The 20,981-nt window shown below is 34.3% G+C and overlaps 3 protein-coding genes across 4 annotated transcripts; all 3 read left to right on the forward strand.

Moving 5' to 3' along the window:
• Positions 1–210: 210 nt before the first annotated feature.
• LOC127085921 (WAT1-related protein At5g07050) lies at positions 211–8,353 on the forward strand. Of its 2 annotated transcripts, XM_051026463.1 has the most exons (8): positions 211–221; positions 4,630–4,818; positions 4,994–5,056; positions 5,149–5,265; positions 5,365–5,617; positions 5,854–6,015; positions 6,429–6,580; positions 8,116–8,353. In XM_051026463.1, exons 1-8 carry the CDS (start codon positions 211–213, stop codon positions 8,351–8,353), a joined length of 1,185 nt encoding a protein of 394 aa, XP_050882420.1. The 2 variants fall into 2 exon arrangements, with proteins under 2 accessions (XP_050882420.1, XP_050882419.1); XM_051026462.1 differs by lacking the exon at positions 211–221 and having other exon boundaries at positions 4,610–4,818.
• Positions 8,354–11,006: 2,653 nt separating this feature from the next.
• Positions 11,007–14,316, forward strand: LOC127085922 (geranylhydroquinone 3''-hydroxylase CYP76B74). Its single transcript, XM_051026465.1, has 7 exons — positions 11,007–11,492; positions 11,603–11,802; positions 12,090–12,671; positions 12,839–12,989; positions 13,101–13,250; positions 13,396–13,562; positions 13,701–14,316. The coding sequence occupies exons 1-7, from the start codon at positions 11,162–11,164 to the stop codon at positions 13,800–13,802; spliced, it is 1,683 nt and encodes a 560-aa protein (XP_050882422.1). The 5' UTR covers positions 11,007–11,161; the 3' UTR covers positions 13,803–14,316.
• Positions 14,317–15,784: 1,468 nt separating this feature from the next.
• Positions 15,785–19,184, forward strand: LOC127085923 (disease resistance protein RPM1). Its single transcript, XM_051026466.1, has 2 exons — positions 15,785–18,839; positions 18,925–19,184. The coding sequence occupies exon 1, from the start codon at positions 15,984–15,986 to the stop codon at positions 18,828–18,830; it is 2,847 nt and encodes a 948-aa protein (XP_050882423.1). The 5' UTR covers positions 15,785–15,983; the 3' UTR covers positions 18,831–18,839; positions 18,925–19,184.
• Positions 19,185–20,981: the final 1,797 nt, after the last annotated feature.

A 20,981-nucleotide genomic window follows, 5' to 3' on the forward strand; every position in this document is an offset into this window, starting at 1 on the left:
TTCCCTTATTATCCTCTTTATAGAGTTACAAAAGTCTCCTTTAAAACAAGGGAACTCTTTTAAAATTACCCCTATTGTAATTAATGTGCCTTGACCCATAAATGTTGGCTTACCTGTTTGACCTCTTCACTCACTTTCTTTGGGTATGTCTGAATGTTGATGGGGAAGGCCTTCCTTGGATGGTGAGGGTCTCCCTTGATATTCATAAGAATGGGTAAATTGTACCATTTTCAAATATCTCCAAAAACCATCTTAGCATCCAATATTTTGGTGCATCAATGGTAAACCTAGACAACCTACCTTTCTTAGTCATATCTTTAATATTATCTTTCAGTCGAACAAATCTATTTGGGTTATGGTCGTTCCATAAGTGAAAGCTACAGTATCGGGACCCGTCCACTCCAGGATGTTCTCGGATTGGCTTTGGAGTTTCGAATTGTATCGCCCAGAAACCAAAATGTTAAAGTATGCGACTATCTCATTCATGAAAGATTTGGTGTTTTTCTTTGCAAATATTCAACAAAAAAGTTAACAAAAGGATAAGACATTTGAGTCGACTATTATTTTGAAATATGAAAGACACAAAAATATCTAAGTATGAAGAGTTTTCAAATAATAATTAAGTTGGAATGAAATATTTTTCATTGATGTTTTACCCATATAAGGACATTATTACATATAGATAAAGATACAAAATATAAGAAAACAAATCCTAGTTATCCTCAATGGGCGTGACCTCTTCTTCTTAAGTGAGTGCACCTTTCGCTTCTTGGCCAAACACAACCTCCTCTCCTTCTTCCACCACCTTATCCACCAATTTCTCGTTCTTAACCACCATGAACAGTCAAAGCTCATATAAAGCAAGATTAATGTATAAGAATAAAACTTTATTTTTTTCTCTTTCTTGAAACTCGATCCATGGAACGAGTGACATCCATACCAGTTTCCTATATATCAACTTCCAAAGCACTCCTTGCATTGGTGTTGAATACAGTCACTTCTCTCAACCTTGCGACCTCATCACTTAAATTTGAAGGTGTAATTCCCCAGGCTGCTTTCAGGATTATCGAATGAACCCACAAACCAACACAGTTCTTTTCAGTATGCTTTGTCCTCACTCACACGCTTTCTGAGAAATTTTCCAGAAGGCCACCCATCCAAATACTACTCCAAGTCAAGCACACTTAACTATGGAGTTCTTATTTGTTAGGCTACTGAAAAGAAGACGAATATTGTTTGTATAGGTAGTACCAATTAATCCTTATAAGCCTTCCTTTAACCATACAATCTCATACATGCACAACCTCAAGATCCTCTCATTCTAATATGAATTAGGGTGACCACTCGCCGTCCTCGGGTGTTACATCCACCCCCGCCCTCTTCGACCTCAGGTGTTACATCCATCCCTCACCCTCTTCGTCCTCAGATGTTACATGCTCACCAACTTCCGCTTGATTCATCCCCGAACCACATCGTACTGGGAGAGGTATGACTCTTATATAATTTGTAATGCCCCAGACTGCTTTCAGGATTACCGACTGACCCCACAAATCAACAATGGTCTTTTCAACATGATTTATCCTCAATCATATGCTTTCTGAGAAACTTCCTAGAAGGTCACTCATCCAAATACTACTCCAAGTCAAGCACACTTAACTATGGAGTTCTTATTTGTTAGGGTACCGAAAAGAAGATGCATCTTGTTGGTATAGGTAATACCACTTAATCCTTATAAGTCTTCATTTAACCATTCAATCCCATACCTACACAATATCAAAATCCTCTTATTCCGATGTGAATTTGGGTGACCACTCGCCGCCCTCTCCAGCCTCGGGTGTTACATCCACCCCCACCCTCTTTGGCCTTGGGTGTTACAGAAGGCATCTGCTATACTTTTCTTATCTGACTTAGATATCTCGAGAGCTCGATGGGCCTCTGCGTGCTTCTTATCTACATAAGACAAATTTTTGTTTGCTGATGCCTACAACATCTTGTCCAGCCTAAATTTCTCATTCATCTTCTAAAGTTTAGACTCCAAGTCCCCTATTTTTTTTATTCCAAATCAAACTCCTTGAACATGTTCTATTCACATGGAACAACTATTTCGGACCTAGCTGTCTTACCCTTAGAATCAGTAGATTTGTTGAGGTGATCGGCGGGAAAACAATGTTGTCAAACTTCTTATCCAATAATTAAGGATCCTATTGGCTTTTAGAAAATGTCATAAAAATGGTCCACTGGGAGGAACTTGTAACACCCTCTTCTACGAGGATGCCCTTCCATAGGTCCACCTTATGATTTTTGGAAAATGAGGCATTCACTTCATTGGAAGAAGAGGCCTTCATTATGGTAATAGGCCTAAAGCCCTCCACAAAGGCTCTAGCATAACTTCACATTCACTTCCCGTATAAGATATCGTCAAATCGTCCCAAAATTCCCTTATCCTTGCATCATTAGTTATTAAATAGTTGGCATTAATTACTTCATCGGAAAGGTGATCCAAACTTGTGTCCATGGATTCCATTTGTCATCTCACTGAACTTTCTGCCGGTCTTAGGAAAGAAATGACCAAAATAACATCACTATCGTTAGACGCGCCACTATCTGAACTACTACTAAAGTTATCATCATCACTTTCAACCATTCCCATCTTAACTATTTTTCAATCGCTCGCCACAAACTTTTAATACAACGGTGTCATAACTCATATCTCTCCTCACGAGTCACATGTTACACCATATTATTGTCATTGTCACAATCCATAAGGAACACAATCCTCTAAAGACAAAGGAAAAAAAGTATAAAAAAGGAGAAGGAAATACTTGTTAAAAGGCGTCATAAGTTGCTAGGAGAACTGGGTTTGTAGGAATAAATGTTATTGTAGAAGAAACACTCTTGGCTGGAGCAAGTGGGGACATAAAGCAATAGAGATGGGTTAATTTTTCCCTAGAATTTATAGGAACCAAGAATCCCTCGAGACAAGTGTTCATCATTGTCATGTTAGGAATCAAGGGCCATGCTTCCAAGCATGTAGTTAAATGGATGTCCTAGATTAAATGGTTCTTCCCGAAACATTTAATTATTACCACTTTAATAAGAAACTCAAAGATTTTGCAAAACCTCTAGATCAGTAAACCCAACCATCTCCACCAATCAAACGACTATGGTTAACTCAACCTTAACCACTAAGTATCATTATCTTTACATATCTCACCATACTTGAACACTTCACCATATAGACCTCGTGCTTTGGGGAGTAGCTAAGCTAGGTGCTATGTATTTCCTCAAATATCGTGCCTCTACACACCTCGTACTTGGTAGATGTGAGTTGTTATGAAATATTAGAACCCAAGCGCACACAGTGTGAACAACCTCGACTCACTCGCCTTCAACCACATGAGATGAATAGAAAGGACATAAATGAGGTTAGGTCGAACTCATCACATCTTTCTACGTCCCCAGTTATGAGCTACCCACCATGCTACCCAGTAGAGTAAGGTCTTGTTATATCTTCGGTGACGAATCATGTAAGATGTTTTCTAATGGGGCGGGTTTGTGTGAGCAATGCCCGAGATTGTAACCTCACGATTCTACACATTTAGCTATGTCAAAAATAGCTATATTTAGCTACCTCGCTAACTAAATTAGATCATCTTTTTTTTACATATCATAATCTTAAATATCTCTTGTTAACTATATTGCAAGAAGAATAGTTAGTATTGTACTCATCGAAAATACAAGTAAAGATGCAGAAAGCTAAACCAATTGCCTAAAACATTGCATACGCCTTAGCCATGAGAGCATTTGAAACCTGAATTTTCTTAAACTTTTGATGTAAGTTAGACTTTGTTTTATACTACTACTCTTTAATCCATTTTTTATACAAAAATAAATGATATTCAGATTCCATTTGAGATATTTACAATGAAATTGATTTTGTGAAAAGATTCGTTTTGGAAATGAAGCTGGCTCCTTTATTTTTTTTAAATCTTAAAGCTAGATAGATTTCCATCCCTTAAGATTCTATGATTAATTAACCATTATTTATTTACTTTGTTTGCTAATTTGTTATCCCATGACCAATAATATTATTTCATCATATCACTATGAATGTGATTGCTAAACCCATGAAAGAGAGGTTAGAATTAAAAAAATAAAAACAAACACACGCATCAATAAAATATAAATTTAAAAGTTAGTAAAAAAATATATCTAATTCAATATTAATTATAGTAAAAATATATATTTAATTCAATATTAATTATAATACTTCTGATAATTTTTTCTATATACCTATATTATATAAATTACATCGTATTATTTTTTTTATCGCATATCTGTATTACATAAATTATATCATATTATTATTAACCATATATTAATCTATTATATAGATTATATCTTATGATTGATAATTTTTAATACAACAATGAATTTGTAATTTTTTAAATAAATTTTCATAGATTATGTTTGACAAATAATTTCATATTGTATAAATAATAGTTCTCTCACCATTATATAACTTAGGAAGAAAATACACAAATCTTCCTCAAGAGTTCTTACCCTTATAAATCTAAGCCTATCCTCATTATTGTCTCCAAACCCTAAAATGGGGTCTGAAAAGCTTAGATCTTATGCAAACTTCTTTGAGAACTCTATGCCTTATTTTGCCATGATCCTTTTGCAGTTTGGCTATGCAGGCATGAACATTATAACCAAGCTTTCTCTCAATGGTGGCATGAGTCACTATGTTCTTGTTGTTTATCGCCACGCTTTCGCAACCATCGCGATAGCTCCGTTCGCCATTATCTTCGAAAGGTTTGTATATAAAAAAAATTCAAAAACATACTCAGTCTTGGAAATTTTGTTTAATTTCTTAACTCAAAATATTTGATGCTTACATGAATATTTTGTGTCTATATTGTAATGTATTATGAGTTTTTGAGTTATTTTATAAACAAATGCTAATGCATATTATTTATAATTTTTCCAGGAAGGCTCAACCAAAGATTACATTTCCAATTTTCATGCAAATTCTTCTCCTAGCTTTACTTGGGTTATTTCCTAATTTTAATGCACTAATATATTTTTTAATAAAATTATGTATATACATATTTTCTTAGATTAATTTAAATATTTTCTAAACAGGCCAGTGATAGATCAAAACTTATACTATGCTGGGTTGAAATTAACATCTCCAACTTTCTCATGTGCAATGAGCAATATGCTTCCTGCAATGACTTTCGCGATCGCGGTTTTATGCCGGTAAATAACTATTTAAATTCAATCTATTTAATTTTAAAAAATTTTAATTAAAATTTATTTTAATTTTATTAATAAATGGATTGATTTTATGAAAAAAAGGATGGAAATTATAAACATGAAGAAGTTGAGATGCCAAGCAAAGGTGGTTGGGACTTTATTAACTGTGGCTGGAGCAATGTTGATGACATTATACAAAGGTCCTATTTTGGATTTGCTATGGACTAAAGATTCTCCTCATAGTAATCAAATTTCAACAAACATCACAAGATCCTCAAGCAAAAATAATTGGCTCATTGGTTCCATTCTACTCATAATTGCTACACTTGCATGGTCATCTCTCTTTGTGTTACAAGTAAGCCCTAATTTTTTTCGGCCGAAAATTTATTGTTCGACTTTTTTTATCTAATGATCATATCGTCTTCATCAGACAAAATTTTGCATTTTGATTTTAGTAGAATAAAAGCGTAAAACTGTAATGTGAACTGTCGGGTCTTAATAAATAGTCGATTATATGTTATGTTATTAATTTTGTTATTTGTTGAAATTATATAATTAATCATTTTTATTTTTTAAAATTTTGTTGAGCAGGCTAGGGCTATAGAAACATACAAGAATCATCAGCTAACACTCACATCACTTATATGTTTCTTTGGAACACTTCTGGCTTTTGCTGCAACTTTGGTTATGGAACACAAAGTTTCAGTGTGGACTATTGGTTGGGATATGAATTTATTAGCTTCTGCATATGCTGTAAGAACATAGATTAAATCTTCATTTAGAACAGATATTTTTTTATCATTTAAATGGTTTTCAAATTTTAAATGCAAAATATCTCAACTCTTGAATATTAGAATATACTCTAGGGGCACATTATTAATCATTATTATAGATGCCTGCTAATTGATAGGATACATTTTTTTTTTGATTATTTTTTTTTGTTACAATACCTTTTTAGCATAATAAAATGTTTGTAGTATGGTTATTTAATTTTTTAAAAATAATTTTTTGAAAAATAATTTTTTTAATTTATAAATATTAACAATTTGTTTAAACTAATACGTTTTACTGATCGGAATTGAACCCTAGATAATCGGTTTATACTTATTTTGCATTTTTTTATATGTTATTTTGATAAATATGAATAATAATTTATTTTTTATCAGGGGATAGTTGCATCAAGTATATCATATTATGTACAAGGATTGGTAATAAAAAAGAAAGGACCTGTTTTTGCAACTTCATTTAGTCCTTTGATGATGATCATTGTGGCAATTATGGGTTCATTTTTCCTTGCAGAACAGATTTTTCTTGGAAGGTATAATTTCTAGGTCAATGCCTCCCTAACCCTACATAAAGACACTTCAATATTTTATTTTAAGAAATAATAATATAGCTTATTTTATTTTATGAGGTGATTATTTTTATTAATGAAGGGTTTTATAATGGGTAGTTTAAAGGCTTACACAAGTTTTTTAAAAATTAATAATTATATTAATAAAAATACTACTTGTAATAATATATTACTAATTAATTAGTGATTAATCTATAAGGCTTAATAATGACTAATAAGAGAAAGATTATTAAGAAAAAAGATCTCTCTGATTTTAAGAAAAGCCATTTTCATGAGTGAACTTCAATCAAATTCAAAAGGTAGTAATAAGAATGTTACAATCATTTTAAAAACTATTATAGCTATTAGACATTCTTAGATGGTTTGGTGATCACACACCTAAGTGCCAATTAAAGGTGACAGGTTGGTTTCAAATATTTATTCACTACTAATTAATTCAAAGATGCCAAAGTAATGAGATGATGTGAAATTCTCATTCGGTTCTTTTTTTTTAAACAAATATAATCATTTAATTATATTTCCATAAAAAATTAAAGGTTATACTATTTTATATTTTTATAAATATAACGATTTTATTTTATAAAATAAAACTCATAAATTACACCGTTTAAATAAATTAAAAAAATTATATACATCTAATAATAAAAGTTAACTATTTATAAATAAAATAAACAACAATAGAGATATAATATAAAAAAAATCAATATACCTCACATTGACGTATAATTATGTCATATAAAATATAGCCACATGTACTCCTATAGTTTTTTCTTTTTAAAATTTGTTCTTTTTTAATTCTCATTTTAAAGTTTAATGTAGTATTAATTGTAGTATTGTCAAAATTATCTTTAATCATTTATTATAAAGAGAAAAAAGTTAAATAAATTACTAAAAAATTAAGGATATAATAGAAAAAAAACAATCAGTTTTTAAAAAATAACAATATGTATAAAAAGTATAAAAAAAGCGCCACTTAAAAAGAAATGGAAGATATTATAGAGAAAAAAAAATAACTTTTAACTATGATTGGGAAGAGCTAAAATTACTTAATGACATATCTGACCTCGAATCATTTAATAGTTGAATTATACAATAACATCTTTCTTTAATTCAAGTAGCTAACAACATAATATTCAATTACTGGGACAATGAATAGTTCTTTTTGAAGATTTAAAATTCTATCAAATTTCAAATCCTGCTTCATGAATATCAACACTAAAATTTGAATCCCCATCCTCACAGTTTTATGTGTGAGTTTCTTATAGTTATTAGCATTTCGTCTATGTTAAAAAGAAACCAAAACAATACAACTAATTAATTTCTTAGGAACATAATTGCAAAATGTTTGTATTGAAAAAAAATAAAGTTTAAATTTTTGAAAAAGTTAATGTACAATTTTCAAAATAATTTTTTTAAGCCGAATGAATCGGTTTTATATCTATTTTTTTTCCATGACATCTATCTAACCTGATAACTTGATCTTAAATTTGTGAATGTAGTGCAATTGGTTCCATCTTGGTTGTCATAGGCTTATATTCAGTTTTATGGGGAAAGCACAAAGAACAATTGGAAAGTAAAGTGGCACCAGATGATAAACCATTGCCCATAAAGGGTGTTTGGGTGAATGGAAATAAAGGAACACTTTCTGAAGCCATTGATCAACTTAGTGAAGCAAAATCAGATCAGAAAGTAGAATCAAACATTTCTCTTGTTATTATAAATTACAACAAAAGTTAACCAATAACCAAAAGGTATAAGCAATATGATTCATATGCAATTGTGAACTACAAATTGGTTCAAAAGTGATGAAACTTTCTTTGATGAATTGTGGAAGAGTTTGTTGTTACCCTATTGAAGCTATTATGTTTTTATATTGTTTGAAAAAAATCAAAATTGAACAATTTACCAATGTGATGCAAAATATTCCCTTTATCCTTGAAAAGTGTATGTAGTAAAGAAAAGTTAAGCTAGAAGAATATGGACAACTAAATAACTATTTATCTTGCAATCTCATTTTTTTATAAGTAAGTAAATATTAAAAAGAGAGTATAAGGGTACTCTAACCCTTACAAAGTGGTCTACGACCAATTACAAACTCTTCGGACAAAGAAAATGCACACTAGATCAATCGTATCAATTATAAGTTTTAGGCAAAAAAACTACCAACAATTAACCAGTTCCATGAAATAAATTTAATGGATAGAACAACTTCATCCAGATTAAAGACTCTACTTTGGAACAAAGTGTGGTTTCTCCCCATCCAAATAATCCAGCAAGACGATATCCAAATCACTATTGTCTTCTCCTTTCCAAAAGTCACCCGCAATAAATTACATGATTTAACAAACGAGACACACTGATTGGAATCATGTTATAAGTTAATTTCCAACCACAATTTCACTTGGCTCCAAATAGACATTCCAAAGGGGATTTGATCCACAATGAAACTTAACTAATGCCTACGACCTCTACTACCCCTAGTTTCTGGTATCCTACCCCGGTACCAAGTCACACTATCGTTTCCATATTCGACATCCAAAAAATCATACATCTCCCTGTAAAATTGTTGATAATGATGGTGATTATCATTTTGAAATTCAATCATTGATCCCGATTTTAGTGGCACCATGGTTGAATGTCATGTCTTGACGGATTTGATTAAACTATTCAATAACATATGTGGAAAAATTGTTGAAATTGGTCTCTTAGGCATTCATATGTTCGTGAACCAATCTGAAGCGCTCCTCTTGAACAGCTTCAAAAGCATCATGCTTACATGACTCATTTTAGCGGCGCTTCTGTTGCTCAACACGCATGTTTTTCAACAAGGTGATAATCGAAGTTTCTTCACCACTTGAGTCAACTCCAGAGTTGTGTCCATAAGCCATGTCATGTTAGGTCAAAGAATTATGTTGCCACTGACCCCACTCATGTGGGTCTTCATGTTGCTCTTCATCATGAAGCCATGCATCATTATACTCATTATGAGTATCAACCATTTACGTATCCACATGGTGATGTGGGTCTTCAACAGGTTGTTTTTCAACAATAACATGACCAAATTTAGCAGGATCATCATGCGATAAAAATAAGTCTTGATATTAGCATCCCAATGGTATCCCATGTTTGTCATTCAGCTCCTTTTAAACTCTTGAGCTTGATCGGATCAAATGCATTGAAGATTTGGTACACTAATACGAAAGTGCTTAAGAATCTTTGCAATCATCGAAACGTAACACAAGGAAGACCCTCTGTTACAATCTCTAACAACAAACATCATTGACACAAAATAGTTTGGCCAATTAATCTTAAATTTATTCTGAAAAATATACAGGAGATGTACCTCAACTTGGTCAATCCTAGAATGACCTCCTTTTCTTGGACATAACACATGAGTGATAATCCAATGAAGAATACGAGGATCTCTCTTTAAATAGTCGATTGACAATTTATCCAAGTTCTCATTTAACCTTGGTGCTTTTAGACATGAGTTCAAGCGACTTTTCCAATCGAAAGTTGGATGAAGGGCATGATCAAATAAAGTTGCTTGATGAGAGAGCACATAAATCTCAAACACTTCCGTCCATGAGTCTCCCGTAAAGTGGTAGGAACTCTTTCCCATCTTCAAACATAATGTAGATCCTTCCCTTGATTCTAAGCCATCATAAAATACTCTTATTAAGTCTTCATTGTATTCTATGGAGACCTTCAAAAAGTTATTAATCTCTTGATGCTCCATAAGATTAACAATCTCTGGAATGTGCAACTGTGCAGCAACCACATGATCATAGACATGTTGTTTCACTACAATCCTATTTCTGGAAAAAAATTCAATTTCTTCAACACATGTGGGATGTAGAAGTGAAAGAGCACTTACAATTTTAGATAAGGATGTACTAACAACATTCTTAGCTTTGTTTACTTTGAAAGCCATGAATTTCGTATCAAATGAAGAAGAAAGATTGAATTAAATCAACAAGCGAGAAGTTTATGATGATTGATGTAAAAGAATCAAATACTAAAAAGCAACATCAAGAAACTGTCTCATATGTTAGAAGTTCGCCATTTGATCATGTGATCAACTGTCTTATCTTTCTAAAATCAATAATTATAAAATCGAATCTAATACAAGTACTATAGTCATACACACACTCAGACAACTTTTTTTTTCTCAATATTCTAAAAACATCTTTTGAAATTTATTTCTCAAAATTTACTTAATAATTGATTAAAATTCTTAAGAAATATAAATCCAAAATATTAGTTACTTTGTTAAGTATGAATCAAGTCAATTAACTATACTCACATGATTAGCTTCCAATTATGACAATAACAAAAAACAACATAACAATTTTCTCATCTTACTCACAAATTCAATCACAATAATTGTAACAAAACGACACCGTCACACACTCCAAAAACAAACAACAACGTTGTTTTAGTTTACTCTCTTCTCTTTCTCTCTCTAAACACCAATAAGAAAAAAACAGAACAACAATCATCTTCATCAACCACCAAACCTTAATAAACAATCCATGAAACAAAATGAACGATTCTTCATCATGTTTCACTGATTCTTCTTCCTTTTCTGCTCCAAATACTTTTATAGGAATCGTTCTTCTCAACTCCAAAATCAGATCTTCATCTTCCTGTAACAACAGCACTCTTCTCTTTACTCGTTCTCAGCTTCTTAGAGACTTTGCAGCAAGAGAATTCAATGCTTTTCTATGGCTTTTTCTTCTTGTTATCACCTCCTTTTTGCTTACAAGACTCTTCAATGTTTTCACCTTCTTGTATAAAGCTAGAACCATTCCTGGACCTCCAGCTTCATCGTTTTTCGGACATTTCAAGCTTCTTTCCAAAGAAAATCTCACTGGTGATCATTATCTTTATTTTTCTTTTTCTGTAATATATCGTATGTGTTACTTTGATTTTGATTTTGATTTTGATTTTGATTTTGGTTTTGATTTTGATTATGATTTTCAGATGTGTTATCGAAATCTCACGAGAAGTATGGACCGATTGTTAGGCTGTGGTTAGGTCCTACTAAGCTTCTCGTGTCGGTTAAAGATCCAGTGATAATTCAAGAGATGCTCATAAAAGCTGAGAATAAGTTGCCTTTTTCTGGAAAAGCATTTCATTTAGCTTTTGGCCAATCAAGCTTTTTTTCTCCTTTGTATGAAAAGGTTCTTAACTGTCATTTTTTATATATATAAGTTATAAGCTGTTTTCATAAGCTATCATGAAAGACTTATGAACATGGCATAAGTTGTTTTCGTAAACTCAAACAATCTCACTGGTGTTTATGCTAGTAGATAAGTTTTGTGAGCTTCTGAAATATCTGACTACTCTTTGTTTGTGTATTTTCGATATGCATCTCAAATATCTGAAGGAATGTCGTATTCTGTCTTCTTTATGTAACATGTTCGAATTCTGAATAAGCTGCTTTGAATTTAATTTAAATTCTCTTTAGGTTCGAAAGAGAAGGGAATTATTGGAAACAGAATTGGACGAAAGATTGATGAAAACGGCTGATTTGAATCCTCGGAAGGTTGCAGACTTTATCGTAGATCAAATAGAAAAGATTAGAGTCAGAGGAAGCATTAGTTGTGGTTTGGTTTCTCGGCATATGGCTTTCACATTAATGGGAGCCACATTCTTCGGAGACGGCTTCTTGGCGTGGCCGAAGGCTGCGATATACGAAGAACTGCTTATGATGATTGCTAAAGAGGCTTGCTTTTGGGCTTCCTATAATGTTACTCCGTTTTGGAATCGAGGATTTTGGAGGTATCGACGGTTATGTAAAAAGTTAAGATGCTTAACTGAAGAGATTCTTCATTGCAGAAAGAGCTTCGAGATTTTAGACCATATCAATCAAAATGTTTGTAGCGAGAGTTCCAACCCAGAAACAAAATCAGCAAATGATCAGAAAAATTCTAAGGAAGAACATTACGGTAACATCATGAGTGTGATGCTTCATGGATCTCAAACTATAGCTACTTTAATCGCCAACGTGTTGACTAATCTTATCATGAATTCGGAAATACAAGATAAGGTAGAAATGTGTTTATTCTGTCTTTACTTATCCGGTTCGTAATTAAATTTCACAGCTACAATCGTTTTATTTTTGTTTATTCTCGAGTGATCAAAACCTTGGGTTTTGAGTCCTATACTGAATCTTCTTATACAATTCCCTATTGCTTATTTTCAATGCTTTTGCAGGTTTATTCGGAGATTAGCATCGTCGGGAGAAACCCTTCAAAATACGAGCATGAAGATGTTTATAGGATGCCTTTGCTATTGGCGACAATTTATGAATCTGCGCGTCTTCTCCCCACCGGTCCCATGCTGCAGAGGTGTTCTACGAAACAAGGTGACATATTCCTTACTCTTCACCGCAGCAAGTATAATATAGATTATTATGTTCATTACTCGAAATGCGGAAATTTAACTTCTTGTTCATTAATGTTCATCCGTGTGTTAGACTTGAGATTCGCAAATGGTGTAACCGTGCCTGCTGGAGCTTTACTGGTTGTTCCGGTTCAATTGGTACAGAAGGATGACTTCAATTGGGGGAAAGATGCAAGTGATTTTAATCCGTACCGATTTCTGTCAAACGTAACAGAAGGATCAGGTACAAATCTCGTTACTTAGCTGACAGGTTTTGTATCTTATAAGTAACCTCAATTCGCTATGGATTATGTCTCTACTACTCTGACGTGCCTTTATTGCAATACTCGATACCATCGCTAATCTCTCGATACTGATATTTCTTATAGGTTCTGAAGAACAACTTGATTATGGAATCAGCTCGTTTGTACTAAACGATCCAAGCGAAAATGCAGCATTTCTTCCTTTCGGATCCGGTACACGTTCTTGCGTTGGGCAGAAACTTGTTATCCAAGCTGTTGCCACATTGCTGGCATCGTTACTCAAGAAATATGAGGTTTGTCCCGTGAATAATTCTTCTTGCTCTTGCAACTTCTCTTACAAGAAAAAGACGCGAAAACAATCTACATCATAAAATTACATATAAAGATAACAACTATTTTTGGACCTATATAAATGTTAGCTTTATATGCAGATAAAGTTCAACTCGGGCTCGGATTATGACTCGGAACCATTGAAAAATCTTCCTCTTCTGCAACATCCTAATTCACAAATCCTGTTTGTGAGAAGGAACTAGTGAAAGAAAGAGAAAGACAAGTATACTATGTATAGATAAAGTTGGTGTTTTAGTTCAAGTCGATTATGCAGGAAAATATCAGCGTAACCGTTGTCTTTTCTTTTTCTTCACGCCTCGTATTTTTCCTAAGATGAATGGGGAAGCTCGTCTCGATATTAATGGCTTCGTTGTGGTTACATGGGAGGATACAACTTGTGTTTATGAACTCAAGTTTTTTTCCTTCCTAGTTTTAATCATTGCCCTAGTGTTTGGCTTAAAGCCATGACACATGTTTTTGTTGGTGTTTTAAGCACTGAGGGTATATAAGTTGCTGCTAGGAGCCATAGGTTTTCCTTCCCCTTTTCTTTTGATGTTCTAAACTTTTTTTTACTTCTGTAAGAAGTTGGTCTTGTGTTGTATCATCTTGATATTGTCAAGAATAAATTGTAATTGTATGAGGAATTGCACTGCTTCAAATGCAACATTTGAACATGTCAATGAAATGAACCTAAGTCAATGCTTCCTGATTTTGTCATTTAGGAAAGTGTGGAAGTACCTATAAAGTCAAATGTTGTTGTATGTGTAATTGCCAAGTAAATGGTTAGATTGATTATGAGTTTGGCAAAAGTGTGGAGGTACCTTTAAAGTCAAATATTGTTGGTATGTGTGTAGTTGCTAAGTAAATGGTTAGATTCAGCATGAGTGTGGAAGTATCTCTAAGGCTTTGTTTGGATCAATGAAATTGCATGGAGTGGAGTGGGATGAGATGAGATGAAATGAAGAAGTATTTTATTGTTAAGATCACTTAAAATCTAATGGAGCGGAACTGAATGAAGTGGTATAGATTTTATTTCTTTATATTACTTACCAGTATATTTCTTTTTCTCCGATTTAGGTAGAATGAAGAACTCGTGTTTTACGTCCTAAATTTTTTAAATGATAGAATGAAATCTTTATTCCGCTCTATTATATTTCAATCCATTCTACGGTGTTCATTTTGTGATATTCAAACATAGCCTAGCCTAAAAGCACTGGTTAAATGACTAAATGTGAAAAGTATTTTTTGAATTAGATGCCTAGCCAATGTCCATGGAAAATTATTTATTTGAATCGATGGAATTGGATGGAGGAAAACAGTATGAGATGGAATGAAATGATATTTCATTGTTTGAATTATTTAAAATCGGATGGAGTGGAATGAATTAGTAAGAATTTCATTTCATTCCATCATTTACCATCATATTTCTTTTTTGATTTGGGCGCAACGGAGAACTTGTCGTACTAAAATTTCTAAACAATGGAAACGAATCTCCATTATGCCCCCATTCAGTTCTGCTCCAGTCCACTTCATTCATTTTATGATATCCAAATATAGTTTATAGATCTCATTTTAAAACAAAATACAAATTCATACTCGTACTATGTCGGTGTCTAACACGTATCGGTGTCCGACACATGTCGGTGTCGGACACTTGTATGACACCCGTACTACACGTGTCGGAAAAGTCAAACAAGTGTCGTTAAATAAATGGTATTTTTATATGCTTCGACACTTGTTGAATCGGTGTCCGACACCCGTATCACACTCATATAACACGTGTCACACAATTTATACAACTTTTTCAAAAAGAAATTATTTTTTTCCTTCATCATACCTTATACATTTTTTGGTCAAATCTCATACATTTTTAAAAGGGTTAAACATGTTTTAAAACGATGATATCAATGAAGAATTAGAAATACTAGTTTTGATTAGAATTAGAATATTTCTAATTCTTTTAATAATAGAGAGATAAATGAAACTCAAATATTATTATATGCAGTGTCAGTGTCCTATATTTTCATATTATCGGTATCCAAATATCCGTGTCCGTGTCAAAATCCGTGCTTCATAGTTGCTTACCCCAAATTTCAAAGATTAAACTAATAACATTCACAACTACCTACTATACCTACATTTTCTGCAAGCACTATATAAAAAAACAAAAGTCTAGCAGCCAAAATTGAAAAGAGTTGTATTTGTCCCCCACACTACAATAGAAAAATAGTGTCATGTAGACTAAACTATTCATTAGTCAACTTCTTCCCACAAATCACAACTATTTTACCAAAACAATGCACTTCACTTGAACTTAATTGGATTGCTTAAAAAAATTCTTGCAAAAGCTAATCTGATTCATGAACACAATGATATGATATGATATGGCAGAAACTGCTGTGTCATTTGTTTTGCAAGAACTAGGCCAATTTGTGATAAAAGAAAGTTGCAAATTTGCAGTAGAAGAAAGATCTTCGGTAGCAGGGATCGAAAGAGACTTCAATGACATCAAAGATGAACTTGAGAGCATCCATGCTTTCCTCAAGGATGCAGATAGAAAGGCTTCTGATGATGGTGGAGGAGGAGGAGGATCCAATGGAGTCAAAACTTGGGTGAAGCAGGTGAGAGAAGCGTCTTTTCGCATAGAAGATGTCATTGATTACTACATCATGTATTTGGAAGAGAGGGCAAGCCATTCTCTATTCAAATCTGTGATCCAAATGATTCCTGGCTTGAACACAATCATGAATACAGATCATCAGATTGTTTCTGAGATTCAAGACATCAAGATATCGCTTGGTAGAATCAAAGAAAGAAGTACGAGATTTGAGTTTCGGTCTGAAAATGAAGCGGGAAGCCATAGAGGGACTAAAGCTCCTAGAATTGGTGACCCTCGAATGGCTCCGTATTTCATTGAAGAGACTCAAGTTGTCGGTTTTGAGTCTGCGCGAGATGAGTTGGTCAGATGCTTGGTGGAGGGAGACAATGAGCTCATGTTGGTTGCTGTGGTTGGCATGGGAGGACTCGGGAAAACCACTCTCGCGAAGCATGTTTTCAATAACCAGCTAGTGAAACGGAGCTTCGATTGTAGATCTTTCATCACGGTTTCTCAAACATACACTATCAGAGAGCTGTTGACAGAAATGATAAAGAAGTTTTGCAAGGACAGCAATGAGCCTATTCCGAGGGGTCTGCAGAAGATGGATGACGAAGCGTTGATTAATCAAGTGAGACAATACCTTGAGTCGAAAAGGTACTTGGTTTTATTCGATGATGTTTGGAAAGACAATTTTTCCGATGAGATTGAACATGCCTTGATTAGTAACAACAAAGGAAGTAGAATCATCGTGACAACTAGAAAAATGCACGTAGCGGAATATTCTAAGAGATCTTTTCCTGTTCATGTTCATGAGCTACAACCTTTGCCTCCAAACAAAGCATGGGAGCTGTTTTGCAACAAGGCGTTTAGAGGGCTGTGTCCAACAGAACTCGAGGAGATGTCCAGAGAAATCGTTCAAAAATGCGGAGGGCTGCCACTAGCAATTGTGGCCATCGGTGGTCTTTTGTCAACAAAATCCAAAACCATGTTCGAGTGGGAAAAGGTGAGTCGAAATCTGAGAATGGAGTTAGATCGCAACGTGCATTTAACTAGTCTAGTCAAGATTTTATCGCTTAGTTATGATGACTTGCCTTACCATTTGAAATCATGCATGCTATACTTTGGTATATATCCTGAGGACTACACGATCAATCGGAAGAGACTTACGAGACAATGGATGGCCGAAGGGTTTGTTAGGCACGAGGAGGGTAGAACTTTGGAGGAAGCTGCTGAAGAGTGCCTAACAGAGTTGATACAAAGAAGTTTGGTTAATGTTTCCAGAGGCGGTTTCGATGGAAAAGTCAAAAGTTGCCAAGTTCATGATTTGTTGCGCGAAGTGATCATTAGAAAAATGAAAGATTTAAGCTTCTGTCATTTATGCCATAAAGATGATGAACAAGTCACTCTTGGAATAACTAGACGCTTTTCGATAGCAGCTATCTCCAACAACGACTTGACAAACACTAGCAACTCGGGAATTCGCGCTATATTTGTTTTCGACAAAGGCGAATCTCCTAAACAGCTCATGGATGGATTATCCACCAAGTTCAAGCTTCTGAAAGTGCTTGACTTTGAGAATTCTTTGTTGAATTCTATTCCTGATAACTTAGGGAATCTTTTCCATCTAAGGTACTTGAACCTGAGTCATACGAAAGTTACCGTTCTTCCCAAATCCATCGGTTTGCTAGTCAACTTAGAAACCTTGGATCTAAGGCAAACTCTAGTGCATGAGTTACCAAAAGAGATCAACAAGCTCACAAAGCTAAGGCTTCTTCCGGCTTATTATAGAAAATACGAAGGGCATTATTCTATGTTGAACTTTACGATCGGAGTGAAAATGCAAAAAGGTATTGGAAGTTTGATATCTTTACAAAAACTATACTTTTTGGAAGCAGATCATGGTGGAAAAGGCCTTATCCAAGAGCTCAAAAAGTTGAAACAGTTAAGAAAGTTAGGCATAAAGAATGTTCGGAGAGAATACGGAGACGCATTATGTGAAGCAATACAAGAGATGGATCACCTTGAATCTCTGAATATCGGTGCTATAGCGAAGGATGAAATCCTTGACTTGGATCTTGTATCAGCTCCAATCCATCTCAGAGTGCTGAATTTGAAATGCAAACTAACAAAGTTGCCTAAATGGATTCCAAATCTCAAGTATCTTGTGAAGTTAAGACTCGGTTTGTCTAACTTCGAAGACGATCCACTAGACTCTTTGAAGAATTTGCCGAATTTGTTGAGGCTGAATTTGTGGGATGATGCGTTTTCTGGCGAAAGGTTGCATTTTCAGAAAGGAGGGTTTCATAAGCTGAAGGAGTTGGACTTGACTAGATTAAATAGACTAAGTTCCGTATCGATAGACGAAGAAGCTTTACTTTGTCTCGAACACTTCCGATTCAACAACAATCCTCAACTGAAGGTGGTTCCGCAAGACCTTCAACACTTGAAAAAACTTCAATTTCTCGGATTTGCTGATATGCCGGTTGAATTAGTTGACAGCATTGATCTAGAGAAAGATGGACCATGCCATTGGATTATCAATCATATTCCGCTAGTACTAATTCGTCAGAAAGTAGGATCAAGATTTCATGACTACGAGTTGCGCCCGATTCCTACTCAACTCAATATCTAAAACATTAAGGTACTCTTTCCTCTAACTATTTTATGGTTCTCTTGTGCTATTTGTGTCATACTCGATTTTAATAGTTCTGTGTTCATGCGAACAGGTTCATATTCTCCATGTTGCAGCTCACATGAAGATGCAGTTTGTGTGGTTAATAAATTATTTCCTTGAATTGAATCATCTACTATATAATCAAGGAATGTGTACTCTATTAATAGACCAATGCTTCTGTTTTCTTTTTCTGTTTCTGTCATTTGTGTGTGGTGTTGTGTGAATGCTTTTTCTATAAACAAGTACAATGGATGTTTCAATTTGCTATGAAAGATGTATGCAATTTCGTTGCTATTACTTGCATTGATGAAATCTACCTGTTGCAGATGATTGTTGTATGGATAATCATTTGTTAGAAAAATCAAATCAAACATAATATATGAGTTGCAACAAGGAACCTCCCAAAGATTTATTCTGCCACGAACCTAGTCTCTTTCGAATAACTTTCAACATGGGATTCCGAGTAATAAACTTCCTAGGATTTGTCCTGCGGGCTAGCCTAAATATTTGAGGGGATTTCTTATCCCATCTTATGGAAAATTCAAAATGGCCCTCAGATTCCGAAGATGTATATCTCCGAACGCATAATTGTCTTAAGTCAAAATGTTATAATTGATCCGGAGATACATCTTTGGAATATTTCAAAACACACTCTATGCAGCCCTCTCTGAAAGACCCATTTGAAATATTTATCGATTTCGAGATGCATCTCCGTTTAGGGTCTACGGAGATGCATCTCCGTAACCAGTCAAATAGTGCATGTTAAGTTAGTTTTATGATTACTCAGATGAAAATGATGATTTATAAATGTTAAGGCATTTGTTATATGATGAATATTAAACCATACAACTGATGTGCAAAAAATGACATATATAAATACGGAGTCAAAATAAATCATCATGACATACACAGTAAAATCGAAATATACAATGAAGTCGAAATAAGTAAAAATAAAAAACAACCGAACATAAATCCAAACTACAAATACTATCAACTACACTGTATGACGGACTAGAGCTCCCCGGTATCATCTTCACCCCGTCCTCCGACGCTGTCTCTGGTACATTAGTGCCTCTCGTGCCTCCATCATAATGGCATCTAGGACCTCCCTCACCCCAAAACCATAAAAAAATATACATTTGTCAATATTTGTCTGTTCAATCTCCACAATACGGTGACATCTAGGCAAAGCATCATGAGCATGATCTAACCTAACCTAACTTGCTCCTCCTTTAGTATCTCCTAATGAGTTGACCTCGATGGATCTCTTGGAGTAGCCTACACCATCTATGAATGTGATACCCTGAAGAACCACCTGATGTATCCATCTACATAGTTCTAGTCACTATCAGTTATGGTACTATATGCCTCCTCTGGTACCAAATGACTAAGATAATCATCAAACATGACATCCATATATCTATGTGTCATAACGGGAGGAGCGAAGACATCAGGGTGTCTGAGAATAATTTGGGTGTAATCGAACTGTCGCATGACGCGCTCGGGCAGATGAGGAAATGTCAGACGTGAACCGTGATCCAACCATCCAGAGTATAACACTATATAGTCAAATGGTTGCGTCTCACGGTGATCGACATAGGTGTTTAAGTGCATATCCTCAACTTACCCATCATGGACATTTCAAATTCTCCTTGCATGATTAATGTGAATTCTTCACATAAAGATTCATTTGTGGATTCAAATATGATGTCATCTACGTAAATTTGAACTAAGATAGTATGATGGTTAATTCTTTTGATACAAAGAGCCGTATCAACTTTACCTTTTTTGAAACCATGTTCGCAAAGAAAATTACTTAACCTATCATACTGTAGCACCTCAAATTTGCACCCTACCTTTTGTGCATACATTTTCATCATTAGGTCATTAACATAACATAGTCCATTGCATAACATTGCATTGCCTTTTGCCCAAGTGCAAGTTCTTCAGACAGATTAGGTCAAACTGGTCAGGAGATCAGGTCAAACAAGCAAGCATGTGCTATTTTCATTGAGACAAAGCCCTAAGGTTGGTTATCAAGTTCATGTGATTATGTGATCATTTTGAAGTGGTTTGGCCCAAGATTGGATGATCAAAGCTCAACAGTCA

Source organism: Lathyrus oleraceus, chromosome 5, assembly GCF_024323335.1.
Source record: "Lathyrus oleraceus cultivar Zhongwan6 chromosome 5, CAAS_Psat_ZW6_1.0, whole genome shotgun sequence".
NCBI classification, from domain to species: domain Eukaryota; kingdom Viridiplantae; phylum Streptophyta; class Magnoliopsida; order Fabales; family Fabaceae; genus Lathyrus; species Lathyrus oleraceus.

Coding starts and splice junctions, on each gene's coding strand:
- LOC127085921 (XM_051026462.1), top strand. CDS start 4,610: ATGGGGTCTGAAAAGCTTAGATCTTATGCAAACTTCTTTGAGAACTCT. Junction 5,057..5,148: donor CTTCTCCTAGCTTTACTTGG/GTTATTTCCTAA, acceptor TTTTCTAAACAG/GCCAGTGATAGATCAAAACT. Junction 6,016..6,428: donor TATTAGCTTCTGCATATGCT/GTAAGAACATAG, acceptor ATTTTTTATCAG/GGGATAGTTGCATCAAGTAT.
- LOC127085922 (XM_051026465.1), top strand. CDS start 11,162: ATGAACGATTCTTCATCATGTTTCACTGATTCTTCTTCCTTTTCTGCT. Junction 11,803..12,089: donor TTTCTCCTTTGTATGAAAAG/GTTCTTAACTGT, acceptor AATTCTCTTTAG/GTTCGAAAGAGAAGGGAATT. Junction 13,563..13,700: donor CGTTACTCAAGAAATATGAG/GTTTGTCCCGTG, acceptor CTTTATATGCAG/ATAAAGTTCAACTCGGGCTC.
- LOC127085923 (XM_051026466.1), top strand. CDS start 15,984: ATGGCAGAAACTGCTGTGTCATTTGTTTTGCAAGAACTAGGCCAATTT.